This window comes from Pogona vitticeps, chromosome 5, assembly GCF_051106095.1.
Source record: "Pogona vitticeps strain Pit_001003342236 chromosome 5, PviZW2.1, whole genome shotgun sequence".
NCBI classification, from domain to species: domain Eukaryota; kingdom Metazoa; phylum Chordata; class Lepidosauria; order Squamata; family Agamidae; genus Pogona; species Pogona vitticeps.
In genome coordinates, this window is record NC_135787.1 from 174,192,718 (window position 1) to 174,216,366 (window position 23,649).

General features: G+C 44.7%; 1 protein-coding gene across 2 annotated transcripts; it reads right to left on the bottom strand.

Annotated features, from left to right (window-relative positions):
* Window positions 1-685: 685 nt before the first annotated feature.
* On the bottom strand, window positions 686-23,623 carry LOC110082698 (uncharacterized). Of its 2 annotated transcripts, XM_020800488.3 has the most exons (7): window positions 23,055-23,623; window positions 12,257-12,466; window positions 11,073-11,438; window positions 10,470-10,561; window positions 6,303-6,480; window positions 2,515-2,746; window positions 686-2,091 (listed from the first exon to the last, which is right to left on the bottom strand). In XM_020800488.3, exons 2-7 carry the CDS (start codon window positions 12,446-12,448, stop codon window positions 1,679-1,681), a joined length of 1,473 nt encoding a protein of 490 aa, XP_020656147.3. In that variant the 5' UTR covers window positions 12,449-12,466; window positions 23,055-23,623; the 3' UTR covers window positions 686-1,678. The 2 variants fall into 2 exon arrangements, 1 of the variants encoding a protein (XP_020656147.3); XR_013536733.1 differs by lacking the exon at window positions 10,470-10,561 and having other exon boundaries at window positions 2,515-6,480.
* Between the last annotated feature and the right edge of the window lie 26 nt (window positions 23,624-23,649).

Consider the following 23,649-nt stretch of genomic DNA (forward strand, 5'->3'; position numbering starts at 1 on the left):
TCAAAATGAATGTAGTGTACAGACATCCCATTCTCACATTACTATGGGTATGAGCAAATAAAAGTTATGGCCAGTATTTATGGATGTATTTAATTATCCACCCCACCTTTCTCATGAAATAAACTCATGAGGACTTATAAGATAACCGTACAGATACAATGAAAATGAATATAAATATGAAGAAATGAAATGAAGAAAAGTGTAAATTATTAAAGCACACTATACAACACACACAAAAAGAAAATGCAACAGCCTTGCAGTTAGAAGCCCCTGCTTCAGGAAGTGAAGTCAGTTGCCACGGACCGGCCAGAATAAAAATGTATTTTTCTATTAGCAAAACTCAGTAGCTTCCCTTGAGTTCCAGAGTTTGGGAACAGCCACAAAGAAAGTCCAGTAGAGCTGCTCTCCCATGTGCTAATATGGTAGATACATGAAAACAAGTAAATGTATATATCTCATGTCTGCAAGACTGGCACTTGTGGTGGCTTATATAATAACATTATTTAACAGAACAGAATAAGAGCAGATGCAAGCAGTTGAAACTAGAGCTGGGCACAAACTGCTGGATTGGCATTTACCAGTCCAACAGCTGATCTGCGGTTCAGCACCCCATCCCTCCTAGCAGATACTGTGTTTCCCCGAAAATAAGACAGGGTCTTATATTAATTTTTGCTCCAAAAATGAATTAGGGCTTATTTTCAGGGGATTTTTATTTTTATGTACAACAATCTACATTTATTCAAATACAGTCATGTCATCTTCTTCTGGTTGCTGCACAATGGTGGAGGTTGGGTTTTCACTTAACTGGGGCTTATTTTTGGGGTAGGGCTTATATTATGAGCATCCTGAAAAATCATACTAGGGCTTATTTTTAGGTTAGGTCCTATTTTCAGGGAAACAGGGTTCCTACTTAGATGCAATGCTCTTACATATTAAGGACTGATGAGATGGTGCATTCCCAATCACCTCTGCATCTGTTTTGGGGTGTGACCTTGAACATCTCTGATGAAAGTCAATACATGTGGGCTCAGATGGTGGTCCATTACTGAGTGATAAATGGACATTGCAAATTGGACTGATGCATTCAAAGTGGACCTATGGAATGGATCTCTAACATAAATGTTAGCAAAGATATATGGGAGGATAGAGAGGGGTTAAATATGCTTCCATTTTTCATTCTAGAGAAGAGCAATTAGGACAAATCTAGGTACCAAAGGATATCCAGAGTTTCAGAAATTAATGGAACAACTGGGTTGTGCTATTTTGCCTAACCAGTGGAAGGTAGGACTTGCTATGCTTTTCAAGAATACCTGCCACTGTCTTCCAAATGTGTAGTTAGAAATGATGAAAGACTAAGCAGCCTTTCACATATTTCACTTAAAGATTTCCCCAGCTCCAGCAGGATAGCTGTTGCAACTGAGCCCACACCACAGCAAAAACAGCTTTGCGCCAGGGAGGCTGCTAGAGTTTGGGAGTGGGGAAACAGTTATACAATCACCTTTCCTCTCTCTGTTTATGCAATAGGATACTAGTCACTGACATGCTCAAGCTGATGCTGTACCTTGCTGTGTTTTCTAATTTTGCTCGCTCTATCAGATTATAAATTGGATCTTTTTTCTGTCTTTAGTTTGCTGCTCCCCTCCTTCCTTTCTGAAATAGGAAGCTTCTCTTTTGAAAGCTAATGTTCTATCTTTTTGCTCAGTTCTTCCTTTGTCAGGTTGGTTCTATCATCTAGTTGTATTTTAAATGCCAGAGACTGACTAGATTCCCAAGATGGCATGTAAAAACAGCAAGGGGCGAGACGGGTAGAGCTGCAGCTTGTGCCAACATGCTGGATTCCTGAAATATCATGCCAATGCATCCAGTCTAAATGATTCTGCTTCCAAGGGCCTGGAGTTCTATTACCAGGTGGTGCAATATATGGATAATCTGGATTCTGTTCTACCAACATCTGTCTAGCTGCTAATGGCATCTGAAGCTCGAGGACAATGCGTTCTTTCAAAGGAGGAGGGATCCTCGCAACAACATGTGCAGAAATTTCCTTCGTCCGACCATTCCAGAAATTAACCACAACTTTGCTGTTTTTAAAGCCTGTAAACAGAAATAAAGAAGAAATAGTTCACAAGGAAACATGATCTGTGCGATCACTTGTCTGTGACTCCACATGGTAGGAGACACTGGCCTTCTGTAGTGCTTGGAAAAGTTACTTTTTGGATTACACATCCCAGAATTCATGTTGGTTGGAGAAATGTGGGAGCTATTATCCAAAAAGGACCTTTTCCGAGCTCTCCTCTGTGGAATTTGATCTCAACACACCAGGTTTGCCTCTAAGGGTTTTTCAGAGCATGGGAGCATTTCAGGAAGTTCTTGACAAGTAGGGAAGACCTAGACAAAGGTGTTAATCAGGTTAAAAACAATAAATCCTTTTAGGACATGCATTGTATCCTGCTGCTTTTCCAGGATTGATCAGAAATGTGCAGTGAATGCTACAGAGAGGGAAACAAAAAATTATACCTGAATGAGATGATGCAGCCTCTTCCACTTGGAGGATAATGCCTGGACCATATCGTTGAACCTTCTTTTCCCATGGAGCAAGGACCCCATCCCCTGGAGCTAATGGCTGCCACCTGGCATCTTCATAGTCAATGACATCATAGAGAGGTGTTTCTTGCATTTGAAACTGAACCTTTCCTTTTTGTGAATGCTGTGATCTTTCAAACTTAACTAGAAAACATTCTCTGGAGTCCTGCAAGATCAAACCAGAAATCTTGGCAGATAAACTTGAGGGAAGTCACCAATTTTTCCCATCCTTCCATTCATCCCTTACTATGTATAGATGTCCTGTATATACAACATAAAAACAGTACTTTCACTCTAAATTAAAAAATTATTTATTTATGCAGGATATTTATATTTAGTTTTTCTACTATGTTCTCAACACAGTCTACATGGATAAACAATAGACCCAACAAATCAAATATCTTGAATGCAGAAGATTACATTAGTTTTTTTTTTTACATGCACTATTTTTTGCAGGCCAGGCCTTTGATCAATAAAAGTAGGATAACTTCATGTCTCAAATCTCCAAGCTATTCAGCTGGACAAAGATAACTAGGAAAGAAATCTAGAAGCGTTATCAAGAGCGTTCGCATCACCTTACAGTCTTACTAAATACATGTCTACTTACAATATACTTATACACATAACCAGCTATGATACTAGAAGACTTGATATGTAACATGCACTCCTGTTAACACTTACCTGTAAAGGCAAATAATAGGAAAACAGTGAGACTTAACCTGAAATAAACATATAGGATTGCACTTGTTGATTTCATTCTTGAGCCTTGTTACCGATGCCACAGAGGTCTAACCTTGCCAATGTAAGGTACCCCAACCATAGAAAGTCCCATAAATAGCACTGCAACCTTTTCCCCCCGGATGATGGGTGGTACTTGCATCTTCTACATGAAGACAACAATCTGAAGTGCTCCTTCTCATAAATAATTTGAACAAGAGAGATAGAGAAAGACATACAGTGGTGCCCTGCTTGACGATGATAATGCGTTCCAGCAAAATTGCTGAACAGCGAAATCGTCATCAAGCGGAAAAAAACCATTGGAATGCATTGAAAACCGGTCAATGCGTTCCAGTGGGGGAAAATAGAAGATCCTCCATAGGGCAGCCATTTTCGATCCCTGTCTTGCAAAGAATCGGTCTGGAAAGCAGTGGCGATAGATCTATTCTGTACTGATAAAAGGTAAAGGTTCCCCTTGACATTTAGTTCAGTCGTGTCTGACTCTAGGGTGCAGTACTCATCCCCGTTTCCAAGCCACAGAGCCAGCGTTTCTCCAAAGACAGTTTCTGTGGTCACGTGGCCAGCGCGACTAGACACGGAACACCGTTTACCTTCCCACCGTGGTAGTACCTATTTATCTACTCGCATTTACATGCTTTCGAACTGCTAGGTTGTCAGGAGCTGGAACAAGCGATGGGAGCTCACTTGGTTGTCTGGATTCGATCTTACGACTGCTGGTCTTCTGACCCTGCAGCATTCTGTACTAATACTTATGCACTATACTGGGCATTTGACAACAATGTAAGAAAGGATATTTTGCAATACAATAAATATATATTAAAAATGGCACATAGATAAAACTCACAGATAAAGCAGAAATCACTTAGAAAACAGCAGATACAGTGGTGCCTCGACTTACGAACTTAATCCATTCCAGAAGATGGTTGTAATTCGAAATGATTGTAAGTGGAAGCACCATTTCCCATAGGAATGCATTGAAACGTGATTAATCCATTCTGTCCAGGGGAAAAAATCACAAAAACCTCCACAAAAACCAAAAAAACCCTGCAAGACCCATCGCGATTAATGGGTTCCAGCTGAAGGGAAAAAAACAAACCCAAAAGCAAACAAACCCTTCAAGACCCTTGGAAATGCAAAGAAGAAATCCCAGTAATTCTGTGGATTTACTCTAGCTGGAACGAAAGATTGGTTTTAGCCCTGAATCGCACCTGTAGTTAAAACCAAACATATTTACATTCTCCTTGTTTTCTGTTAACATTAAGTATACAAACAGCATGGATTTTAGGTATTTATTAGTTTTACTTATATGCCGCATTTCTGCCAACAAGGGACCCAAAGCGGCTCACAACATTAAAATTCATACAATTTAAAAACAGAGTAAGTTAAATATTAAAAGTTAAATTAAACAATATATGATTTAAAATGCAATTAAAATATTAAAATTTGAAAACAAAAAAGATTAAAATTTCTGTTGAAATGGGGTTCAAGGATTCAGTTATAATTGTTAAAAATCTGCTGGAAGAGATAGGTCTTTAGCTTTTTTCAAAAGGATAAGAGGGAAGGGGCCATCCTGATTTCCCGAAGGAGAGCGTTTCATAGCCTGGGAGCTGCCACCGAGAAGGCCCTCTCCCGTGACCCCATCAGCTGTGCTTGTGCTGGCAATGGGACCGAGAGGAGAGCCTCCTAGGCTGATCTTAATTGCCTAGAAGGCGCATATAGGGAGATACAGTCCTTCAGGTAGCCTAGACCCAAGCTGTATGGGGCTTTATAGGTAATGACCAGCACTTTGAATTGGGCCTGGAACCGGACTGGTAGCCAGTGCAGTTCTTGTAACAGGGGTGTTGTATGCTCCCTGTAGCTGGCCCCAGTCCGTAGCCTGGCTGCAGAGTTTTGCACTAGCTGAAGTTTCTGAACTGTCTTCAAAGGCAGCCCCACATAGAACATGTTACATTAATCCAAACGGGATGTAACCAAGGCATGTGTCACTGTAGCCAAATCTGACATCTCAAGTAATGGGCACAGCTGGCGCACCAGCTTTAGCTGTGCAAATGCACTCCTGGCTCCTGGGCATCCAAGCTTAGGGATGAATCCAGGAATACACTCAAGCTACGGATCTGAGTTTTCAGGGGGAGTGTAACCCCATCCAGCACAGGTAGAATCCCTATTCCCTCATCTGCCTTCTGACTAACCAGGAGTACCTCTGTCTTATCTGGATTAAGTTTCAGTTTGTTTGCCCTCATCCAGCCCCTTACTAATGCCAAGCACTGGTTTAGAGTCAAGACAGTTTCCCTGGAATTAGGTGGAAAGGAGATATAGAGTTGGGTGTCATCCATATACTGGTGACACCAAACCCCAAAACTCTGGACAACCTCTCCCAGTGGTTTCATGTAGATATTAAAAAGCATGGGTGATAAAGCAGAAGCCTGAGGAATGCCACAAGCCAATGGCCAGGGCATTGAGCAGGAGTCACCCAGCACCACCTGCTGAGTACTCCCCTCCAGGAAGGACTGGAGCCACTGTAAAGCAGTGGCTCTGAGTCCCATCCCAGAGAGATGGCCCAGAAGGATACCATGGTCAATGGTATTGAAAACCACTGAGAGGTCCAGCAGAACCAATAGGGACACACTACCCCTGTTCTGTTCCTGGCATAGGTCATCCACCAAGGTGAGAAAAGCTGTCTCTGTCCCATAGCTGGGCCAGAAACGAGATTGGAATGGGTCTAGATAATCCACTTCCTCCAGGAATCCCTGGAGCTGAGAAACCACCACATGCTCCAGTATCTTGCCTATTAAGAATAGCATATAGGGAGAGATGGAGTGAATCTGTCTGTTAACAAAGCCACTGCAAAATATTGTGCTGCATCAGTAGAAGAAATAGCACTTGGAAATAGAAAGGGGAAAAAGAGTATTGTGTTGCATAACCCCTCTAGAAACATGTCATGCCCCCACTGTTTGGGATGTTCTGATTTATGTAAATAAGCTTACCTTCACCTTTTGAACAATGTGACCTAGATAGTAATATCCATCCGTTTCTTTTCTTGCTAAGACTCTGATCCCCTTTGGCAAGTTGTGAATCATTAGGGACAAGTCCATTAAATCCTCCTTTATTGAGCCTCTCAGAAATTTGTTAGGGGAATCCATGCTCCAAGCGCCCATAGGAAATCTGAGGACATAGGAAAGTAATATGTGCTAAGAAGGACAAGATTCTTATCCTTAGACAACTAGAATAACTCAGAAGAACAAACACAAAAGGTATTGGCTCTTTAATTTGATTCATATTGTAAAAAGCAGAGGTTACTATATAGGACTGTGTCTGGGAAAGCTGTGTTCAAGTACCCAGTAAGCCATAGCTGGTCGACCTTGGGCGAGTCAGCCCCATGGCATTGTGGTTAAACTGCAATACTGCAGTCAAGTCTCTGTTCATGACCCGAGATCGATCCCAACAGATTCAGGTAGTTGGCTCAAGGTTGACTCAGCTTTCCATCCTTCCAAAGTTAGTAAAATGAAAAACAGGTTGCACACAGTGCAAAGTATCATTTGCATAATTATGTTGTAAAATGTCCAGAGAGTGCTCTAGCACTATAGCACAGTATATAAGTCAAAACCTTCTTCATGGATTGCTGCCTTGTCGTGGCGAAGGGGCTTGAGTAACTCAGAGAAACTATGGGCTATGCTGTGCAGGGACACCCAAGACGGACAGGACATAGTGGAGAGTTCCGACTAAACGCAATCCACCTGGAGTAGGAAATGGCAAGCCACTCCAGTATCTTTGCCAAGAACGCCCCATGATCAGAAACAAAAGGCTAAAAGATATGACGCTGGAAGATGGGCCCCTCAGGTCGGAAGGCGTCCAACATGCTACTGAGGAAGAGCGGAGGACAAGTACAAGTAGCTCCAGAGCTAATGAAGTGGTTGGGCCAAAGCCGAAAGGACGCTCAGCTGTGGACGTGCCTGGAAGTGAAAGGAAAATCCAATGCTGCAAAGAAAAATACTGCATAGGAACCTGGAATGTAAGATCTATGAACATTGGGAAGCTGGAGGTGGTCAAACAGGAGATGGCAAGAATAAACATCGACATCCTGGGCATCAGTGAACTAAAATGGACAGGAATGGGCGAATTCAGCTCAGATGATTATCATATCTACTATTGTGGACAAGAATCCCGTAGAAGGAATGGAGTAGCCCTCATAGTCAACAAAAGAGTGGGAAAAGCTGTAATGGGATACAATCTCAAAAATGATAGAATGATGTCAATACGAATCCAAGGCAGACCATTCAACATCACAATAATCCAAGTTTATGCACCAACCAGCATTGCTGAGGAGACTGAAACTGAACAATTCTATGAAGATTTACAACACCTTCTAGAACTGACACCAAAGAAAGATGTTCTTCTCATTCTAGGGGACTGGAATGCTAAAGTAGGGAGCCAAGAGATAAAAGGAACAACAGGGAAGTTTGGCCTTGGAGTTCAGAACGAAGCAGGACAAAGGCTAATAGAGTTTTGTCAAGAGAATAAGCTGGTCATCACAAACACTCTTTTCCAACAACACAAGAGGCGACTCTATACATGGAAATCACCAGATGGGCAATATCGAAATCAGATTGATTATATTCTCTGCAGCCAAAGATGGAGAAGCTCTATACAGTCAGCAAAAACAAGACCTGGAGCTGACTGCGGTTCTGATCATCAGCTTCTCATAGCAAAATTCAAGCTTAGACTGAAGAGATTAGGAAAAACCACTGGGCCACTCAGGTATAATCTAAACCAAATCCCTTATGAATACACAGTGGAAGTAAAGAACAGATTTAAGGAACTAGATTTGGTGGACAGAGTGCCTGAAGAACTTTGGATAGAGGCTCGTAACATTGTCCAGGAGGCAGCAACGAAAACCATCCCAAAGAAAAGGAAATGCAAGAAAGCAAAGTGGCTGTCCAACGAGGCCTTAGAAATAGCAGAGAGGAGAAGGGAAGCAAAATGCAAGGGAGATAGGGAAAGTTACAGAAACTTGAATGCAGACTTCCAAAGAATAGCAAGGAGAGACAAGAGGGCCTTCTTAAATGAACAATGCAAAGAAATAGAGGAAGATAACAGAAAAGGAAAGACCAGAGATCTGTTCAGGAAAATTGGACATATTAGAGGAACATTTTGCGCAAAGATGAACATGATAAAAGACAAAAATGGGAGGGACCTAACAGAAGCAGAAGACGTCAAGAAGAGGTGGCAAGAATACACAGAGGAATTATATCAGAAAGATGTGGATATCCCGGACAACCCAGACAATGTAGTTGCTGACCTTGAGCCAGACATCCTGGAGAGCGAAGTCAAGTGGGCCTTAGAAAGCCTGGCTAACAACAAGGCCAGTGGAGGTGATGGCATTCCAGTTGAACTATTTAAAATCTTGAAAGATGATGCTGTTAAGGTGCTACATTCAATATGCCAGCAAGTTTGGAAAACTCAACAGTGGCCAGAGGATTGGAAAAGATCAGTCTACATCCCAATCCCAAAGAAAGGCAGTGCCAAAGAATGCTCCAACTACCGTACAATTGCACTCATTTCGCACGCTAGCAAGGTTATGCTCAAAATCCTCCAAGGTAGGCTTCAGCAGTATGTGGACCAAGAACTCCCAGAAGTACAAGCTGGATTCCGAAGAGGCAGAGGAACTCGAGACCAAATTGCTAACTTGCGCTGGATTATGGAGAAAGCCAGAGAGTTCCAGAAAAATATCTACTTCTGCTTCATTGACTATGCGAAAGCCTTTGACTGTGTGGACCACAGCAAACTATGGCAAGTTCTTAAAGAAATGGGAGTGCCTGACCACCTTATCTGTCTTTTGAGAAACCTATATGTGGGACAGGAAGCAACAGTTAGAACTGGTCATGGAACAACTGAGTGGTTCAAAATTGGGAAAGGAGTACGGCAAGGCTGTATATTGTCCCCCAGCTTATTTAACTTATATGCAGAATACATCATGCGGAAGGCTGGACTGGAAGAAACCCAAGCCGGAATTAAGATTGCCGGAAGAAATATCAACAACCTCCGATATGCAGATGATACCACTCTGATGGCAGAAAGTGAGGAGGAATTAAAGAACCTTGTAATGAGAGTGAAAGAGGAGAGTGCAAAAAACGGTCTGAAACTCAACATCAAAAAAACTAAGATCATGGCCACTGGTCCCATCACCTCCTGGGAAATAGAAGGGGAAGATATGGAGGCAGTGTCAAATTTTATCTTCCTGGGCTCCATGATCACTGCAGATGGAGACAGCAGCCCTGAAATTAAAAGGCGCCTTCTTCTTGGGAGGAAAGCGATGACAAATCTGGACAGCATCTTGAAAAGCAGAGACATCACCTTGCCAACAAAAGTCCGAATAGTCAAAGCTATGGTTTTTCCTGTTGTGATGTATGGAAGTGAGAGCTGGACCATAAAGAAAGCAGACCGCCGAAGAATTGATGCCTTTGAATTGTGGTGCTGGAGGAGGCTCTTGAGAATCCCCTGGACTGCAAGGAGAACAAACCTATCAGTTCTAAAGGAAATCAACCCTGAGTGCTCACTGGAAGGACAGATCCTGAAGCTGAGGCTCCAGTACTTTGGCCATCTAATGAGAAGAAAAGACTCCCTGGAAAAGACCCTGATGTTGGGAAAGTGTGATGGCAAGAGGAGAAGGGGACGACCGAGGATGAGATGGCTGGACAGTGTCTGCGAAGCAACCAACATGAACCTGACACAACTCCGGGAGGCAGTAGAAGACAGGAGGGCCTGGCGTGCTCTGGCCCATGGGGTCACGAAGAGTCGGACACGACTAAACGACTAAACACACATAAGTCAAAACAACAACATTCTTTTAAACAATGACTGGCCTCATAGAGCTGCTGTGAGGCTAAGGTGGAGAAGAAGAGAGCCATGTGTGCTCCCTTGAGAAAGGGTGAGAACAAAAAATTTCACTGAAGGAACGGCAGGATAAAAATATAACAAATAATATGTTCCTCTGAAACAGGTGGGCAATTGGGGCTGCCAGAAATTCTTGGACTGACATGCACACAATTCTACTCTATTGGCTATGGTAGGATTCAGGTGAATTGTAGGCCAAAATACTTGGAGATCCACAGCTGAACACTTGGATCTAAAAGGTTCTCAGATGTTCAACTCACTGTGTTATGTGATGACTATCCAGTGAATGGATACAGTGCTGCTTGCTGACACAGTCAGAATGGATATTGCTTGCCACACAGCCAGAATTATTCTAGAAAAAAGGTAGCAGAAAAGTGGGTTTGCAGAGCATCAACCATGTCTAATGATAATAGTCTAATAAGCCGCCCAGAGACCTTTGGTTAGAGTGGGCGGCATATAAGTTAAACAAACAAACAAACAAACAAACAAACAAACAAACAAACAAACAAACAAACAAACAAACAAATAAAATAATGATCCGCTCTCTCAATAACTTGCATTAATAGAACATAGTAGTATTTTGACTCTTTGCAGCTATTTTCATTCACTGGATTAGCTCACACATACGTGCTGGCCATATGACCTAATGTTTGGTGACTTCTGTACATGAATGAGCCTTCATGGAAGTAACTCCATCGGCAGCATTTTAATATCATGAAATGTATCCTTTTCAGTTAAGGTGAGTTTGCATATTTGGATAACCAAGACCTCATCCATCAAGTGAGGAGAAATCATGTTGTGTACCCGCCACATATATGAACCAGTTGTCAGGTTCAACCTTGCTACATTTAAGTGTCACTTACTTCATCTGAAGACACGTCAGAGTTGAGGTGGAGTGGCTGAAAAGAACCACCAGACTCCTTGGCTACTTTTTCCAGCATTTTTTGAGAGTCACTTTTACTCTGCTCTCTGCTTCCAACCAAATAAACTACATGCATTGGGTGTGCCCGTTCTGTCTCTTTAAGGTGGCTACAGATTTCTTCCACTGTGCACATGGGAAGCCTACTGGAGAAGAGGTACACGGCTTGACTAATGGGATCTTCCAGTGCTGCTACCAAAGGACTCAATGCACTGGCCCCACTGTTGATTTGAAGGGCTCTGATCCAAGCAGTTGCTTCAATGACACTAGTGAGGGAACATTTCACCAGTCCATTCTGCCACTTGTAACCCTGGAGAGGAAACCAAAGGGTTCTCAGCAACAAACAGCACCAGAACCACACAAATTATTAAGATTATGCATGTACGTTATCTCACTTTTTCCTCCAACTATCTATCAGATATTGTAAGTTGAGCCTTTAACTATAATGCAGGGTGTAAGGATTTTAAGTAAATACATACATAATAAATACTGACACAGTGATTAATTTTAAAACTTTCCATAACTATGCCCCAAAGAATCCAGAAATAGAGACAACTTCATTCTCTGTATCAACAATCTATTTCTAATTGCTTTAATTTCCACTTTGGGTAGGTCTTTTCTAAAGGAAGTAGGTTTTAATTGCCTATTTTGGACCAAGTCATTTCAAAATGCTTCACAGAGCTCTGTGAAGTTAAAGACATTTATGATCGATTGTTAAAAAAAATCATTATTCCTTTCTCGGGCACAAACTACTGTAAAAACACAAGTTAAACTCAAAGAGCTTGAGAGGAGTGGTAGATGATGCCATCAATGCATTCATCAAAAAATCCCAGTGCTTTAACTATGTGTATCCTGGCTCCGGTGCAACACAACAAATAAATACCGGTATATGGTTTACAGATTATTGACCTTCAGATTCGGAATGCTAGTGACTCATAGGCCTTTTCCTGTACAAGGGCACCTAACGCAGTGGTCATCAAATACATATATCATATATGTTGGAATACAGATCCACGGTCCGCTGGATAGAGATCATGGAAATTGTGGTCCAACCTATCTGAAGGTTATTGGGTAAGGAAAAGGCACTATAACTTTATTGCTGACCTCCCACTCCATCCCCCAATTTACCTTTCTGGTACAGCTGACAATATTGAACATTGAGTCCAATAGTTTGCTGGCCAATGAATAGAGAGTTTTTATGAGAACTTCTTTCAAGATAGACAGATCAGAGGGGCTATTTTCGGAGACAAAGAGTACAAAGACCACATTCCGTTCATAGATGTTTGCCACAGGTAAGGTCCCAGGATAGAAATAATACATCTTGGAATTTTAATTATTCTATAAGACAGAATGATGATGACAGTTATGATAATGAAGATGATGGTACAACTGACAAACTATCAAAGACATAAAAATATAGGCAACATTTCAGCTATAGTGGTTATATTTTATCCAACAGCTATCTCCTATCTTTCTAAATCCCTCCCCATTCACATTATTACAGATTTCCCTATTCCCTTCCTGAAACCAATTTCCACACAAAAAGATATTAGAATTTTTTTAAAAAAAAACAACAACAATTAATAGTCCTGCAAATTATTTTGCTTAGAAATTTTTTAAAAATGGAAACAGTTTCTGTTCCTGGAATTGAAATGGGAAGCTTGCCTATTCATTACTTGGACAGACGTTGCGATGATTCCAGAGGATGAGATCACATAGTTATGTTCATATCATGCAGCATCCAAAATAGGAACTTGCATGTGAGATCAGCTGCACTTATTAGGCACAAGAAACAAAACTATAGTTATGCCTCCAGATCCCTTCAAACTCAACATTTTTCAGTTAGGAATAGTTCACATGTTGAACAGCACATCACCAAGTACCGAGTGGTGTGTGTAACCCCCATGAAATATTGGTTCAGCTCAAAGGAGTGGGACTAAGAAACAGCAGGACTGTGAGTAAGAGATTTGAATCAGAAAGAGCAGGAGAGCTTGTGAGGGTTCAGTCTGCGGGACCTCCCTTTCTCCAAATAAAGCAGGAGGCGTTTTAAAATCAAAAGTGCTGTCTTCATTTATTAACTCAGGTAACTGGATTGAAACATTATGTAAACTTGGAACAAACTTCTCCTGTGAGAGCAACGGCTCAGACAGGGGCAACCACATGTCCATTTCAAATGGGTCTGTAGATTGGTGCTCCCAGGGACCTGCCCAAACCCTCTCATGTTCTGGGAGCATATCTTCTCCCACATCTGGTATTAGTAAGGAGGTGGTTTCTTTGTCCCCCGACCAACCCCAAAGCGGCGATCCTTTTCCTGGGTTGGCCCCCAAAAGGTCCAGGTACCAACCCAGTCTCTTGAACTCCTCCAGATGCCATGCTCTTTGGCTTCTCTTTCCCGCTCAGCTGCCTCTTTCTCTTCCCTCAGTTTGCGTCGCTACTCTCGGGTTTCAGACTCACCCCAGTATGACGGGTGTTGGGGAAGTCCTTTTCGTCTTCGGCTCTCCGCCTCTTGCTTACGAACCCAGACTTGCTCCCATAGCCCAGTCCATGGGTCCTGCAACCAAATCATCCCCCAGCCACCCGGGATGTCATCCTGGTTCACCTTTATATCGCCCACCCCTGCCTCCACCACAGACCGCCCACTCTCTTCTTTTCCCACATTTCAGGATAGGTCTGGATGGCCACCGTTAACCCCTTCAAGCCCCGGGTTAAATCCTGGGTATTGACTCCTCGATGCACCAACCTAGGAGGAATAGGGGGTGGAGGCGTCTGTGTTCCCTTAGATGTTCTAGGGAGAGACAGCACTCCTATCATAGCTTCCTGACCTGAGCCTCGGGTTCCACAGAGCTGAAGAGGCTAGAACTGCTGCTGTTGCTTAGGCTGCTAAAGCCTTTGCCTACTTGCCTAGGTATAATTTCTATATGTTTGTGCTGGAGGGGGTGAATTGATATTTTATATTAGAGTTTTGAAGACTATATACATGGAGCTGATTCTTCTACCCAGCTCAGTTGAGGAAGATATTTTGGATTTTTGTCTGAATTCGAATTCAAAAGGACACTTGAATTTGCAATTCTGCAAGGGACCTCTGTATTGTGCTGTTGCCAAAGGGCTCGGGTGCACAAATTGTAGCATTTTGTTATTGTGATAATTGCTCATCTTGTCTGTTATATTATGGGTCCCCAACCTTTTTCACCCTGCGGACCGGCTGGGGAAGGCGGAGCACCCCCAAGCTCATGGGCATGTGCGAACGAGTGAGTGTGAATGAGCATGTGTGCGTGAACAAACGGTGGCCTGACCCTTATGCAAGCTCGCTCACTTGTATGCATGCACAAACGGCAGCACAGGGCTCACACGGGGTGTGTGCGTACTTGTGTGCATACGCAAATGGCAGCGCAGCGCTCACACGGGCATGCTCAGCATGCACAAATCAGCTGTGTGTATGGGAATACATGCGCAGGGGGCGGGAAGTCTGTCTCTGCGGCCCAGTTCGGCTCAGGCCATGGACCAGCACCAGGCCACAGACCAGGGGCTGGGGACCTCTGCCCTATGGACAGAGGGTCCTACTGTATAGTGACAAAGATGTAAGCCTTGGAGGCATCCAGTTTTCCAAATGTTCATAGCAAATGTAACGTACCTATCATTGTGGCATAGTGAATTCAGCTGGTAAAGAATCTGCAAAGCAGGAGTGCTGACTGCATTGTCATAGTTTCTAGAACCAGACAGGGTTTTTTTAAAAAAAGGAATGGCACCATTGTGTATCTGCAATTTCTATTGATTTTATTCTGTAGATTAGCCATCGCTTCCAGATGCACTCCTTGGCTGATTCCCTTCAACACTCACAGCCTGGTCTCAGTTAAGCCCTCAACTGAACCACCACAACAATACATAGCATGGTCTCTGGCTGCCTGGAGTGGCCAGTTCAGGTAAATACATTGTGAAAATACTTATTTCTTGATTTTTCCCCCCTTTCAATCATTTTCAAAAATTTCAGACCACAGATAAGTGAAAACATGGATACTCATCCAGCAGATACCGGGATCCTACTGTATGCCCAGCCTGAGAGAAACAGATGTCTACCCAACTGTCTGCAGCACTTCTGCAGTAATGTGTTCAATGCTGAAAGGGAGACAGAAAGGAAGTACTTTCTATTTAAAGACATTTTAATTGAAATCCCATTGGCACTTGCATAAGATTTGAGTAAGTTGCCATGGCTACCTGCAGCTGATTGATGAAGTGCTGGAGTACATCTGGTTGAACAAATCAGGCACATGACCAGGCATGTGACCCAGACATTCCTTGAGACCTTTCAATTAGCCAGAGCAAGTTACTCAAACCTTATGCAAACACAAATATGCAAGCACCGATAATAGTTAAATTTATTGCCTGGAATCCATAACCGAATGCCACCTAAGGCAATGATGGCATCAGCAATGGAGAATGTGACAGGAGCAACTCAGTTCAGAGGCTGGCAGCAAATCCGGCGTACAGGAAGCTTCAGATTCAGTCCCTGACAGCCACACTTAAAAAGCTGCTGGAAAAAGGAGTTTGCAGGAACAAATACCCCACTAAAAACAGCAAACAAAATCAACAGCAAAAACATATTCAAAGCAATAAGTCACAACAGTCCATTCAAAATCCCAATCCAGGCAGCCAGTCAATAAGTGATAGCTTGGCTGAAGACGAAGGTCTTTGCCTGCTTATGAAAGGACAGCAAAGATGGGGCAAGTCTGGCTTCAACTGGGAGGGAGTTCCAAAGGCTGGGGGCATCTTTGAAACACAGCTGCATGAAAATGTACAAAAAGAGGCAAATAGAGAGAGCGAGAGAGACCCCCAAAGGGTCAAAGACTGAACTGTGTTACTGTACCCATCCTTATTCAATTATTACTTTCATTTTTTCCCCTAGCTCAGAAAAAAAAGTTCCTTTTTGTGCAGATGCTGGAAGATGACTTTTTGGAGTGCCAGCCTAGAATCCTATCAGAAGATCAACATGGGGAGAGTTAACAATCAGAGAGATTTATAGGCCACAAATGAAAATACATATATAAAAATCATATAAAATGCCAAGCTTCTGTGGGTAAATCACATGATCAGAGGGGCTGTTGACATCATCTTCAGGACAGCCAATCCCGAGGGTGCTGCTCCCTTGGGAACCGAACCCCATCCTCCTGGGTCTTTGTGACCTCACAGGAGCCACACCTCTCTGCTGGCAGATAAAAGGGGCTTGCTGGGCAGGGCAGGAGACCAGAGGGGAGACCAGTGGCCATAGGGAGCCCAGCAGAGAGAGTGTCAGTGGTGGCTGCAGGGGACCCAGCCCTTCTGCCCAAGGCAAGTTTTGAACTTGCTAAGTGGGCTTGCGAGTTAACAGCTCGAGGCTGGCGGAGATCCGTGGCTTGAAGCCGGCTGATGTCGGCAATGGACCGGGGGGAAGTCGGTGGACGTTGGCAGACAGAAGCTGGTGGAATCTGCCTGAGGAAGCTGGCTGATGCCGCAAGGCGGAGGCTGGCAGAGGTTGGCGGATGAAGCCGGTGGATGTTTGCCTCCTGAAACCAGCTGGCGGAAGCTTGGTGGATATTGGTGGATGGAAGCCCGGGCGTGTGTTCTGTTCTGAAAACTTTAATGGCATTTACAAACTGCAACAACACAAGCAAAATAGCAGAAGAAAATTTCACAAATTAGGAGCGATAAGCAGGGGACTGTGTGTGTGTCTGTGTGTGCATGTGTGCGTGTGTGTGTGTGTGTGTGAATGGCTGGTAGAGTGAATGTGTGTGTGTGTGTTGGGGGGCTGGCTGGTATGCATGTGTGTGTGAATGTGTGTGTGAATGGGCTGGCTGGTGTTCCATGGGGATACTGCCAGAGTGTGTGTGTGACTCAAGCATTCGGGAGCTGGCGGAGGCTGGCTTCAGAAGCAGAGTGGAAGAGATGAACAGGTGGATATTCCTGGTGGAAGCCAGTGGATGTTTTTTCTGTGTGTGTGAATGTGTGTGTGAATGGGCTGGCTGGTGTTCCATGGGGATGCTGCCGGTGTGTGTGTGTGACCCAAGCATTCGGGAGCTGGCGGAGGCTGGCTCCAGAAGCAAAATGGAAGAGATGAATGGGTGGATATTCCTGGTGGAAGCCAGTGGATGTTGCCGGAGTGTGTGTGTGACCCAAGCATTCGGGAGCTGGCAGAGGCTGGCTTCAGAAGCAGATTGGAAGAGATGAATGGGTGGATATTCCTGGTGGAAGCCAGTGGATTTTGTGTGTGTGTGTGAATGTGTGTGTGAATGGTCTGGCTGGTGTTCCATGGGGATGCTGCCGGTGTGTGTGTGTGACCCAAGCATTCGGGAGCTGGTGGAGGCCGGCTTCAGAAGCAGAGTGGAAGAGATGAACGGGTGGATATTCCTGGTGGAAGCCAGTAGATGTTGTGTGTGTGTGTGAATGTGTGTGTGAATGGTCTGGCTGGTGTTCCATGGGGATGCTGCCGGTGTGTGTGTGTGACCCAAGCATTCGGGAGCTGGTGGAGGCCGGCTTCAGAAGCAGAGTGGAAGAGATGAATGGGTGGATATTCCTGGTGGAAGCCAGTGGATGTTGCCGGAGTGTGTGTGTGGCCCAAGCATTCAGGAGCTGGTGGAGGCTGGCTTCAGAAGCAGAGTGGAAGAGATGAATGGGTGGATATTCCTGGTGGAAGCCAGTGGATGTTGCCGGAGTGTGTGTGTGGCCCAAGCATTCAGGAGCTGGTGGAGGCTGGCTTCAGAAGCGGAGTGGAAGAGATAAACGGGTGGATATTCCTGGTGGAAGCCAGTGGATGTTGTGTGTGTGTGTGAATGTGTGTGTGAATGGGCTGGCTGGTGTTGCATGGAGATGTTGCCGGGGTGTGTGTGTGACCCAAGCATTCGGGAGCTGGCGAAGGCTGGCTTCAGAAGCAGATTGGAAGAGATGAATGGGTGGATATTCCTGGTGGAAGCCAGTGGATGTTGCCGGAGTGTGTGTGTGACCCAAGCATTCGGGAGCTGGCGGAGGCTGGCTTCAGAAGCAGATTGGAAGAGATGAATGGGTGGATATTCCTGGTGGAAGCCAGTGGATTTTGTGTGTGTGTGTGAATGTGTGTGTGAATGGGCTGGCTGGTGTTCCATGGGGATGCTGCCGGTGTGTGTGTGTGACCCAAGCATTCGGGAGCTGGTGGAGGCCGGCTTCAGAAGCAGAGTGGAAGAGATGAACGGGTGGATATTCCTGGTGGAAGCCAGTGGATGTTGTGTGTGTGTGTGAATGTGTGTGTGAATGGTCTGGCTGGTGTTCCATGGGGATGCTGCCGGTGTGTGTGTGTGACCCAAGCATTCGGGAGCTGGTGGAGGCCGGCTTCAGAAGCAGAGTGGAAGAGATGAATGGGTGGATATTCCTGGTGGAAGCCAGTGGATGTTGCCGGAGTGTGTGTGTGGCCCAAGCATTCAGGAGCTGGTGGAGGCTGGCTTCAGAAGCAGAGTGGAAGAGATGAATGGGTGGATATTCCTGGTGGAAGCCAGTGGATGTTGCCGGAGTGTGTGTGTGGCCCAAGCATTCAGGAGCTGGTGGAGGCTGGCTTCAGAAGCGGAGTGGAAGAGATAAACGGGTGGATATTCCTGGTGGAAGCCAGTGGATGTTGTGTGTGTGTGTGAATGTGTGTGTGAATGGGCTGGCTGGTGTTGCATGGAGATGTTGCCGGGGTGTGTGTGTGACCCAAGCATTCAGGAGCTGGCGAAGGCTGGCTTCAGAAGCAGATTGGAAGAGATGAATGGGTGGATATTCCTGGTGGAAGCCAGTGGATGTTGCCGGAGTGTGTGTGTGACCCAAGCATTCGGGAGCTGGCGAAGGCTGGCTTCGGAAGCGGAGTGGAAGAGATGAATGGGTGGATATTCCTGGCGGAAGCCAGTGGATGTTGCCAGAGTGTGTGTGTGACCCAAGCATTCAGGAGCTGGCGGAGGCTGGCTTCAGAAGCGGAGTGGAAGAGATGAATGGGTGGATATTCCTGGTGGAAGCCAGTGGATTTTATATGTGTGTGAATTTGTGTGTGAATGGGCTGGCTGGTGTTCCATGGGGATGTTGCCGGAGTGTGTATGTAACCCAAGCATTCGGGAGCTGGCGGAGGCTGGCTTCAGAAGCGGAGTGGAAGAGATGAACGGGTGGATATTCCTGGTAGAAGCCGGTGGATGTTGGCAGGCGGAACTTTGGGATGAAGTTGCCAGAACATTGGTCGGTGGATATGCCTGTGTTGAAGCCGGTTGACAGCAGTTGACGAGCTCGTCCCTTAGTTGTTGTTTTTCTCTCTCTTGCAGGGCCCGAGGCTTCCTCTTCCCCAGGGTGATGCGAGGGACCAGAAGGCAGGCGTCCTGCTGGAGCTGAACCAGGCTGTTGTCTCCCCTGAAGACTGGTATACCCATTTAGCCTCTTCAAAAATCAATAAAAGTATTTTTGTGGAATGGTTTTGAAGTGTTGTCTTGTTTGTCACGGGGTTTCATTGGAGCATCTTCCCCATCCCCTCATTATATCTGGGTCCCAATGCCATGGGATGGGTCTCTGTGAGGTCATGGTGTGGGGCCTTGTGATGTCACAAGAGGCAAGACCCTCTTCAACAGTGGGAACGTAATGTGTCTGCAGGCGTGAAGGAGTGGGAGAGGCACCGTTGGTCCCCTATACGACTTCCTAAATATGTGTCCAAGACATGGAGGAAGCCAGTGAGCCCTTGTGCCATTCAGAGAGGGTTGGAGTTGTGTACCCAAACACTATGACCACCCCTAAACAGTAAACAAGACTCATTCCTTCCCTTCCACCTCTGCTCCTGACATTTGTCTGCCTGGCCTGGAGATTCAGGGAAGCACAGCCACTTCCTGGCACTGCAGCTCATTCTCTGAGACCTGCCAAGCCTCATTTTCATCAACACCATGAGCACTCCATGGACAGCTCCCTGCAGAGTACAAGTGGGGAGAAAATATGCCACTTCAAAGAAGTTTACAGCCCAAACTCTCATGCCAGTGCCACAACTGAGGAAATGGAGATGGGCAGTAATTTGGAGATGGCTGTACATTAAAACTGATGTGGAGCCATGCTTTGGATAGACTGCAAAAATACACTGGTACTGCAAAATCTACTGCCTGAGGGAAGCGGCTGCCTCTGATCACCTAGTGGTTCACATGTCCATGTAGAAAATGTAATGTAACTATCATTGTGTCATAGTGAATTCTGCTGGTAAAGAATCTGCAAAGCAGGAGGGTTAAACACTGGAGGTCCACCCATGGACCCACCCAGTGACCCAGTCTTCCTCTCAGCTGTCATGAGTCTTCCCCCCCTCCCTTCTAGAATGCCCAGCAATTCCCCTTTCTCTTCTATTTCTTTTCTCTCCCACCCCGGTTTTTTTCCCCTTGCAGGTCTATTCTGGGGCTAATTCTGACTTTCACTCTGCTCCCTCTTCTCCCACACGTAAGGTGTTTTCTCTCTTTCTGGTTTCTGCTCCTCTGAGGATGATCAGGGGAATGGAAACGAAGCCCTATGAGGAAATACACGAACATGTTTAGCCTTGAGAAAAGGGGATAGAAGGGAGATGTGATCAAACTTTTCAAATACTTGAAAAACAGTCATGTAGAGGAGAGGCATCATCTGTTCTTGATCATCCCAGAGTGCAGGACACGTAATCATAGGCTCGAACTACAGGAAGATGGATTGAGGCTGAATATAAAGAAAAACCTCTTAACTGTTAGAGCAGTACAACAATGGAACCAATTACCTTGATAGGGGGTGAGTGCTCCCATATTGGAGGCATTCAAGAGAAAACCAAACAACTGGGTGTCAGATCTGCTTTGATATGGATTACATCCTTGAGCAGGGGGTTGGACCCCATGGCCTTATATACTCTTTCCAATTCAATTATTTTATGATTCTATGAATTCCACAATCACATGCATCTTTTGAGGTGACAGGGAGTACAACATCATTAATGTTTTACTTCAGAGGTGTTAACTCTGAATGTGCCTATATTATTATTATATTGGGAGGATTTGGTTATTTCAGCTCCTTATAGTGTATTCTCCTACTTGTGTGAGTAGATGTGTGAGTTCAGCTGGCTGTGACTTGATATCAGCATTTTGGTAAGGAAGCAATTTGTATGGGTATGCATAACACACTATAGAAGTAAAGTTTCTGATTCAGAAAGCACAGTAAGACCCCCATATCTGCAGGAGAATGGTTACAAGCCCCCCTCACAGATGCTGAAAAATCTGGATAATTGTGAACACTATACCTAGCATGGTCAAAATATAAAATAAAATCCAAGAATATGTATTTTTACCTGCATCACCAGAGCTGGTCAACTGAGGGACCCAGAGACCATATTTATTTATTTATATTTATTTATTTATTGGACTTATATACCGCCCCATAGCGCTACAAGCACTCTCCGGGCGGTTTACAATTTTAATTATAAGGCTACACATTGCCCCCCCAGCAAGCTGGGTACTCATTTTACCGACCTCGGAAGGATGGAAGGCTGAGTCAACCTTGAGCCGGCTACCTGGGATTTGAACCCCAGGTCGTGAGCACAGTTTTAGCTCCAGTACAGCGTTTTAACCACTGCGCCACGAGGCTCATGCTATGTACTCTTCAACAACAATGGTCATGAATGACTTCCATCAAGGTCCAGTTGGATGGTCAAAAGACCTCCAAAAAGTTTCACGAAGCAGTCTCCAAACAATAGTATCCGAAAACAACAGTTGCTTCCTGCACTGATTGCGCACAGGAGCCAAACTTATTTGAATCATAAAACCAATCTCCTATGGTAGGGGTCCCCAACTGTTTTCACCCCGCGGACCGGCTGGGGAAGGCAGGGCACCCCCCAAGCTCATGGAAATATGCGAATGAGTGAGTGTGAATGAGCATGTGTGCACTTATGCACGCTCGCTCACTCATGCACATACACAAACGGCAGCATGGGGCTCACACGGATTGCGCATGTGCTTGTGTGCATGCACACATGGCGGAGCGACGCTCACACGGGTGTGCGCAGCACGTGCAAATCAGCTGTGCAGGGGTGAATGTGTGCGCAGGGGGCAGGAAGTCTGTCTCCGCGGCCCGGTTCAGCTCAGGCCACGGACCAGCACTGGCCACAGACCGGGGGTTGGGGACCTCTGTGTTATATCACTGTGAATAAGGAGACACTCATTTTGTGAAATTAGGTTTGCAAGGATCATCAACAGAAATCTAAGTAAACAAATAGCCCCACAAAATTAATCGTTACATGTGCATTTATAAATCCAGCTGGAAAGTCCCAAGGCACACTGTAGCAGCCATATCATGAGAAAAGATCAAGAACTTTGCAAAGGGAAATAAAGCGAGGCAGAGTTTTGAGACTGAATTTGGCTGGATTCTGGATATACAGTATTTGTAACTGAGGCTGCATATCTAAACATTCGGAAAGAGCATGTTTTATGGTTATCAGAAGAGAGATGCTTGTCCCCCAAACCCAAAACTGAATTATTTTATGTTTTGCACACAGCGTACACTACACACACCGCCCTGATTTGAGCTACGCACCCAAATTATGCCAATATAGAATCATACCACTTTCAGCCTTCAAAACCCTGCACAGACACTTGATCTGACTTCTGTAGGTTTTATTTTTCTATTGTCCTCTCAAAACATATGTGTCCTCATAACTTTTTATGAGCACGAACCAATGTTTATTCTGAAATTTCTTGCCACAATATTTGTCTTTCAACATGAAGGTGTCAGGCTTTATACAGCATCATCTTTCACCATAAATTCATTGGGTGTTTGATCTTTCTTAAGGTAAATTACGTTTTTATTTACACTTTGTAACAAGAAAGTCACTTGAGCTTCTTCTTAGTTTCAAACAGCATTACTACACTGTTGTGGTGATTAAAAAATTTAATATTTAAAAAATATTTAAAATATTTAAATTTTTTACCTCAGACCATTTCCTTCCTTCCGTTTTGTTAAACTCGGCAAGGATGATGATGAAGAAATGCAGAGAAGCAAGAAAGGAAAAACACGGTATGATGCGAAGAAGTTTAAGAACTGACACTTAAACTCATCACCTGCCAAGAAGTCTCCATGCGTTGCTTAGCAACCAGGTATCAGAGACAGAACCATGTTCAACGATGAACGAGGGGGGGGAAGCGTGTCTTTTATACTTGCCAAATCCTAGTACAGTATACAAAAGCCCTGCAAATTCCTGACTTCACTGTAGACTTCTGCGTTGTGGCTCAGTGGTGGGAAACAATTTCGTTGCTACGCGGGAGAAAGGGGAACGAAACAGAAATCTCCCCTCTACCTCTGAAGTTGTGGTATTTCCCAAGCCGATCCATTCTGCTCCCGAGCTAAAGGGGGAGACAATATAGAATCTATGGCAATGGTTACAGCACCGAAGGGACAGCCGGCGTTCCTTTCCATTTTTTTCTTTTGGCCCTAGAGAAGAGGCAACCTAATGGGGTCGGGCCACTGCGCCTCTTTGTAATCTCACCTGAATATGACTCAAATTGGAACGCCCCAAAAGCGAGGCC

Bases quoted from the DNA above. Each gene is read 5' to 3' on its own strand.
- LOC110082698 (XM_020800488.3), bottom strand. From the start codon at position 12,448: ATGTATTATTTCTATCCTGGGACCTTACCTGTGGCAAACATCTATGAA. The intron at 11,439-12,256 runs GTAAATTGGGGG...TTTCCTCTCCAG, and splicing joins TTGTCAGCTGTACCAGAAAG to GGTTACAAGTGGCAGAATGG. The intron at 10,562-11,072 runs GTAAGTGACACT...CCTTTTTTCTAG, and splicing joins CTGACGTGTCTTCAGATGAA to AATAATTCTGGCTGTGTGGC.